The sequence below is a fragment of the Cryptomeria japonica genome, chromosome 4 (genome assembly GCF_030272615.1).
Source record: "Cryptomeria japonica chromosome 4, Sugi_1.0, whole genome shotgun sequence".
Classification (NCBI taxonomy): Eukaryota; Viridiplantae; Streptophyta; class Pinopsida; order Cupressales; family Cupressaceae; genus Cryptomeria; species Cryptomeria japonica.
Window position 1 is genome coordinate 242,452,008 of NC_081408.1, and position 8,163 is coordinate 242,460,170.

General features: G+C 33.2%; 1 protein-coding gene across 1 annotated transcript; it reads right to left on the reverse strand.

Moving 5' to 3' along the window:
• Positions 1-5,264: 5,264 nt before the first annotated feature.
• On the reverse strand, positions 5,265-6,821 carry LOC131065479 (F-box/kelch-repeat protein At1g23390). The gene has a single exon (XM_057999978.2). It carries the CDS (start codon positions 6,523-6,525, stop codon positions 5,359-5,361), a length of 1,167 nt encoding a protein of 388 aa, XP_057855961.2. The 5' UTR covers positions 6,526-6,821; the 3' UTR covers positions 5,265-5,358.
• Positions 6,822-8,163: the final 1,342 nt, after the last annotated feature.

Sequence of the window (8,163 nt, forward strand, 5' to 3'; positions counted from 1 at the left end):
ATGACAGAAATAAAGGTTGGTGGAGGAAAGATTCTAGCACATCTGGGTCAAAGGAACAGACCGAGCTAAAGTTGTTGGAACAGATAGGCTGCACTTCATATTTTTTAAGAATCCAATGAGTATGAAAGTGGGTATTTGTACAAGTCAAATTCTTAATCCAATCACTCGGCCTCCATTAAGTATACCTAGTTTAGTAATCAGAAGCATTTTTAACGTGTAAAGCACTCCTCTCCTTGGCCGGTGAGGGAAGTTTATGGCCGAAGTTTATAAATTTGGATAAGGAATATGAAATGGTGATGTGGCTTCATTCGGTCGTACCTGCTTTTCGTTGGATAATTTCATCCGGTCACCTCTTCATTAGTTTATTTATTTGACATGTTTTTTGGCGTGTTTTTATTCTTCGTGTATGTTTTAGGATTCATCTTAATGTACTATTTTTATTAGTAAAATTTTTGTAACATTTATTTTTTATTCATATTGTGTTTATTTTAAGGTGAATAATTTAATATATAAATATATTGACAAATGATTTAAGTTTGTATAAAGTAGGTTTTCATGTTGCGTTCATATACACACATATACATATACATATATATACATATGTGCATATATATTTTTATATAATTTCTAATATTCTTATATATTTATTCTATCTAATTGTTTATTAAATATATGCATATACACAAGTTGTCCACTTTGATTTGGTCCCTTTCATGTTCTAAGACAATTACAAGGTCATCCTCATTATCATAGACTCATATTTCCTAAAATTTAAAATTGTTTAATTCCTACCTTTATCATTTCTTCCTAACATTGATTAAACATAGGTGTGTGTGAATGTGTTGTTACGTCCTTGTATTTGTAGGCATTCAATGTATTCAATTTGGATCATTGTCTTGGGACTCAATCTAATATTGTCAAAACCTTCGAGTCCCATCTCCTCTATGCATTTAGGACTCATTTTTCCAATCATATATAGTCAAATCTAATATTTTTTTGTATGTGTCTCTATTGGTCAAATTTTATTAAGTGTTGGTCTCCTTCATCTCTCAAGTTACTATCATATGATAGAAGTTGCAAAAACAAAGAAAATTAAATCAAATTCCTATCTTGGCATGCCTATCCCTTTTATTGCAACTCTTCCCCTTCTCTATCATAGAGTTTTACCATTTCTCTTACCACCATGATCTCCCTCAAACCCAAGGTTGCACTTTGACACTTATACTAAGTTACCTTTTAAAGTCATCTTTTTGCCAAGATACCTTATGACATGACTTCCTTGATCCCCAATCCTCAATATCTAACACTTTCTTCTAGAGATATTTTATTACAGTTAGAGATATGAGAATACTCCTCCCGACACCTAGCATTTCCCATTGTGTAATCATATCGAGTTTATGATTTTGGACCTATCCTTACTTGCATTCATTGTTGGATGAATTCCTTAGAAACTTTTATCTTTAATTCTTGACAATTTCCTTCATGTATCCTCTTAGAGCTAATGATGCATATATACATTTATTTTCTTTCTTTTGGCATATTTATTCCTCAATCTTTAACAATGAATTTAACTCATTTTTTGCACTATTCACTCCAACTTATCTCTTGACACAACCCAAGTCAAAATTAATGACTAGATTTGATGTCATAACTATTGTAAAAAAAAATCTTAGACACGGGAAGGAGACCAACACTTATTCTCTACAAGCTATGTAAAAAGATAAGTCTTACCACTCTTTTTTTTTCTTTTCTTGTGTGCATCCTCAGAAAATTTCATCAAAATCATTGTTTTATCTAGTTTAGTGAAAATGGTTGTGTTCATTTGGAAGTGGGTTTTGTATTGGAGAAAATAGAATTCTGGATAAATCATCAAATTTGTGACTATAAGTTGTGAAATCTCTTTTTTTTGTCTTTTTTGTTTTCATGTGCATTTTGGGGCTATATTGATTCTCCTTTCTTGGGGGTATGGCTATAACCTTACAAGGTTTCATGGTGCCATCAATGGTATGATGGGGAGAAATTTCCTTTCTATTGGCATATTATTCACCATATATCTTAGTCTTGAGTTTGGAAAGAAGTATTGGAGCCATCGAACATTTAAGACCATCCATTTGAAAGACATTATAGACCTGTCATTAAGAGCTATTTAATTGATTTGTATATCATCTTACATTTAAGAAAAGAAAATGTGCATTTAATTTTCTAATGAAGTAGAATCTTGTTATGAAGTTGTAGTATAGTAAATTGTATCCCTTTACAATTTCATACTCTATTAGGGCCCCTACTTTAGTGTACTTTGTCTTAAATATTTTAAGCCTACCTAAGCCATATCCTACTCTATTTAATTTAGTTGTTAAATCCACAACTTAGTTATTGTCATGTGTTAATTTTGAGGCATTGTCTTATGTTCGAGATCTTGATACTTTGCCACCCATTTTTCTAATCCATTTTTGAAAGGACTAGCTTGCCTAGTTCCCTAGTCCCTCTAAAAGGGACTCAAATTCAAATGTATATGAGTGTTAGCCTCTATCATTCATGATCCTATCATGATATTTCATTTGACTGTTGGTTGTTGGCCTAAATTCAAAAATATCTTGTGAACCTACATAAATAAATATAGTATCATTCGTAAGGTCTAAGAATGAAATTTTAATGATCTTATATTATCAAGAAAGAACTTCATATCTAAGTATTCATTGTGTTGAGTAGAAAGCTACAACAATATAAATTCAAATACAAATTCATGTTGATTATGTTTTTGTTATCATGTTATAGCATCAACACTTGGAGGACTCATCTAAAGAGCATTGCATCACCATAATTTTCATTTATAAGGTAATGTTTGTCAATTCAAAATGCCCATTATGATATATCCTATGTCCTTCCTAAGGAGAAGCACTCATTATCATCAATTATAGCTATTTTGGAGGTAGCAATACCAACACAGGGCTTGAATTAGGCAAGCACCTATCTCACAATTATTTTTCCTCTATTTTTTTTGTGTGCAAGTTTAGATCCAAAAGTAGATATTATAAGAGTGCAAAGGAAATAGTGATAGAGGTCCCAAATTTTCAATACATGGAAACACCTAAACTAGGGAACCCTCCAACTATGTTCAACACTTTCTGACTAGATTTCTAGGATATAGACCTACATGACCTTTTGATTACATTTCTACCCCTTTCTATCAATTTGGACACCTCTAGGACTAGGATGGGCTCCAACTATGTCCAATACTTTTAGCTACACTTTAAGACATTGATTACCTAGTATAAAGAGTTTTGATAGTGTTATTCATTTGTTGCATAACACGAATCACACAATTTACAATCTAGTTGTATATGTTCCTTCCATGGATCACCTCACATAACACAACTTTCTAGCCAATAGAATCCATGCCCTTCCATGGATCACCCAACATAGCACAACTTGTTGGCTAGTAGAATCCATGTCATAATCATGAATCATGTAACATAACACAACTTGTTGGCCAGTGGGACTCATTGTTTTTCTATGGACCCATAGCATAACATAACTTTCTAGTTGTTGGGCCACAAAACCCCCCTTGTCTCATCACAAATTGGTGTATGCTCTTGTCTCTTTTTAGAAGTCTTCTTGTTCTTTTGTCATAGCATTCTGAGAATGATATTAGTGATTGAGACAATCTTGATATCAAGTCTTCTTCAACTAGTTGACTTGGAGCATTTGTTCTTGGTACTAACCCTCTCTTTTGTTTTACTTTTTCTTTTCTTTTTTTTGGTTTGTCTACTGTGTCCAAAGAAATATTCTTATATTTGCCTCTCTTCTTTCTCCACCATAGATGTTCTAAAGCAACTAAAATGCATTCCATGAGAAAATTAAAGTGTTTATTAGTTTAGTCATTAGCAATTTTATTATAGATGAATATTTTATTGTAGATTAGTTTTATAAAAAAATGAAAAAAATTATAAATTGAATATTTTATTGTAGATTTGTTCTCTCAATACTAACCGCCACTTCAAAAAAATTGACATTTCTCCAATTACCTAAAAAAAGAAGTATTTGATTTAATATAATAAAATTAATAGAGACAATACTGACAATAATTTCTTTTGGAAAACCTACAAAAGTTTGAAATTCATCTACACTTTAAGAAGAAAAATGACACTTTTAATGATAATAGCATGCTTGCAACCATTTGTTGTTCATCCAACTAGAATACTATATTTTCAAGAGAAAAAACCTAATACATTGTTTCATTGGGTGGCTTTATGCTCTTAAAACTAGTGATATTGCATTTTCTTATCTCTTCTAAACAATAAGAAAAGTTTACATAATTAGTGAAAAATATGGGAACAAATTCTCTAACAATCTTGCCTTTCATAGTTTTTTCTTTGTCAACTATAATTTTCTTCTAGTGTATAGTAGAATAATAGTCTTTAGGGAGAATAATTTACAAATGAGTTTTATTGTTTGTATAGATAATAATCCTTAGACCCATGTTTATCAAAAAGTAAAGCTTAGAAATTTAAGAGGGACCCATTTCAAATTCTTCAACCCATGTTTATCAAAAAGTAAAAATTATAATCAAAATATTTATCAAAAAGTTAAAATCATAGTCAAAATATTTGTCAAAAAGTAAAAATCATAGTCAAAATTTTAATGTATAGCGAAATTGCTATTTTTTATAAATAGTGGTAAAAAAGTAGAAAGTTCTTGACATTATATGATAAGTAATGTAATATTTCTAAAGTATTTAGATTATATGATTACTAATGTTCCATCATTATTTTGAGATTTATTTAAAACTAAATTGATAGCCTCTAACTAATGTTATCATGTAACAAAAAGATCTTTGCAAAATATACTAACCCCATGTTGTGATCAATTAACATTAGATATTTCTTTTAATAATGCAATTTAAGATGACTGTTTATTTTATAAGCAGTAAAATTTTACATTCATGAAACCACTAGCAACATGGAGACTTACCCTAACTCATGTTATTCAGCATGTGGTGAGCCCAAACGGAGGGGCCTAAAACATACTAGTGACGACTTTTGATATTAAAATTAATCCTTAAAGTCAACTAAAAGCATTGATTATTAGAATTCATAATCTCAATACATAACAGTTGCTTAAAATTTTGATATCTATCGAAGAAAAGAGAAATATTTTATTTTTAAATAATGAAATTAAGAAAGCCACCACTAACATTAATTTCTTACGGAAAATCTACAGAAGTATTAAATTTCAACTATAATAAGAAAAAGGTTATGCTTTTTTACGATAATGGCGTGGTTGCAGGAATCTGTTATTCATCCAACTAAAATACAAATATTTTCAGACAACACAAATACATTGTTTGGTTTACCAGCTCTATGCTTTAAAAACCAGCGACGTTTGATCAAGCGTAACTGGACAACAAACAAACAATACTCTTTCTCGCCAATTCCTAAACGAACAACCATCATTATCTCCCAACATCTCCCAAACGCCTTTGCTGAAATCAAACAAGCAAACTCGCCTTCTGCTCATATAATTTGATTTGCTGAATACATAAATCAAATCTCCTGCGCTCCTGCATTCGATATACTCTGCATATGATGAGTATTCATCATCTTCTTCCTCCTCTCTTTCTTTGCCTGCAATCAATTTCAACATTTCACCAGGCATTCGTAATTTCGTGCCCTTCTTACACTCCATCTTATTCTCCTCCACAATACACATCTGGAAACTTATTTCTCCATTCTCCATGATTAATCCCGCTATAACCAGTCCAACCTTGCACGCTAAACAGAAGTATTTAACACATTGCGAAGAAGAAGAAGACGACGCCAATGATCCCACACTCATCACCTTTCCCCATCGCTTGCTCTGCAACTCAAAACAACAACAATCCCCCTTAAATTTTTCTAAAACGTAAACTTTTCCATTAAAGACAGCCGAAGAAAGCCAGGTGGACGAAGCGCTATGTTTGAATTCCCCTGGCAAAGGATCGCACATTTCTGATTCCCCTGATTTCAGGTCAAGCATCTCCACACATAATGGATTTTCTTCCAACTCATGAACTCCCCCAATCACAATCACTTTCCCTCCATCGTAGCAAACGAGGGGATTCTGTCGCCACACCCGCAAAGCCGCAGCACTATCTCGCCATTTTCGCGGAGTCAAGAAACTGTCCGTGAATTTGAAGCGGTCGCCCGAAACGGAAAACAGAAATCCGTTGCCTTCCATAAAGATCGTGTCTTGTTCGTTGGAATAAAGGCTTAATGGCGGCAAATGGATCCATCTGCGGGCCACGGGATCGAACCCTAAACCTCGTCCTTTATTGGCTCCCAAAATAAATAGCCAGGGTTTGCATTTGTGAAGGGAATGCGAGAGCGCTCTTCGAATTGGACTGGAAGCGATGAAAGAATGCCATTGCTTGCAGACGATAGCCGCTTTTGGAGCATCTGAGATTGAAAGGAAGGCCATTATAACCTCTATCACATCATCTGGCAATGACTGTGAGATCAATGCTTCGCCAATCTCCTCTGCTGCCATTATTTCCTATGGATTCTCAAAGATGTTCATTAACAACGGATCTTCTTACAAAAGAACCTTCAAATGCAGACTATTCCACCAACAATAGTTAACATAACAAATTTATAGTTTATTCCAGACCATGAGCATATAATTTAAAGCTGTAACCGAGCTAAAGAACAGGGGTAAAGGTAGGTGGAGGAAAGATCCTGGTCAAAAGCTTGGAGCTCACCGACCTAAAGTTGTTGGGACAGAACAGATGGGCTGTATTTCACATTTTATAACTTTAGTGGTATCCAATGACGATAAGAAAGCGGATATTTGGACCAGTCAAATTCCTAACCCAACGACTCTACCTGGTCTGTAAGAAAGTGAAATGTTGTAGTTGAATTTTATAACATTTTTAATGAGTGTAAAACACTCCTTGACAGGTGAGCAAACTTGATAGATTTGGATAAGGAATATGAAGTGGTGATGTGGCTTCACTCGGTAGTACCCACTTTTCGATGGATAAGCACAACCCCTCACCTCTCCATTATGTGGCCTCATCCGGAGTGCGATTTTATGTTGTATGTATTTTCTATTAAAATGGTGTAATGTTAAAACAAAAGGATTAGGTTGTAGAAAAGCATATCTACAAAGTCCAATAGGATTAGGTCTTAAACGAAGGCAAACAAAATTAAAAGGTCAAGTTCATAGAATTTTAGCAATTAAACCTCAAAAGTGGATCATAATTATCAGATTTTTCAACACATCTTTAGAGACAATATTATCAATCCACTCTCAACTAGTGAAAGCGGCATCTTCTTTGCGATTTTCTTTGACGAGTAGTTGAGTACTAACTAGAGAAATGAAGAGCTACATATGGGGCAATTTTCACATGTCAGGTCAACTAGCTCCTCCATGCTTGAGAGTAGAAGCATAGAGTTGTCAAGAGGGTTGGGGTCATCTTCCACGAGTAGTAGAGTCCCTAGAATTTGGAGAGAAGGGATCACAAGAGTGAGATCCTTGATCACAATGGTCACATTTGACAGAATTGTTACACCTGCACTAATGACCTCTTACGATGGTAGAGGTATGAAATTCCCTAGCCATCGTGTAGAAGCATTACCCCAATGGTCTAGTAGCTTGAGAAGATGAACAACCTCTGGTACAATTTTACGAACTTGCACCTAGTTCTACATAAGAACATTAAAACATATGATAGCCTTAATGTACAAAGACAAATGAGTATAAAAATTACAATGAGTGAAAAGGGCAACATTCATATCCTTTCATATGCTGAAAGGAATTTCCATGCTAAAAACATGCCAAACATAGGTATACTTGACTGAGAGACAAAGCTTAGTTGTGATTTAATATTTAATATTTTTATTAAAAAAAAGAGTTTTTAAAAGCTAAAATCTATAGACCATGTTAATTTTAATTTAGTTTTGTCTTGATTTTAAGGTGAATAAATTGATACATAGAAATATTGATAAATGCTCCAATTTTGTGTATAAATGGGTCTCTTCCCTTATGACACCCATCTATCCATTACATATATGACTATACACTTATTACATACATCATTCATTTATTTGCATATATCTTTATATATTGATCATATCTACTTATTTACCATATCTATGCACACACACATTTTCATACAAATATTGT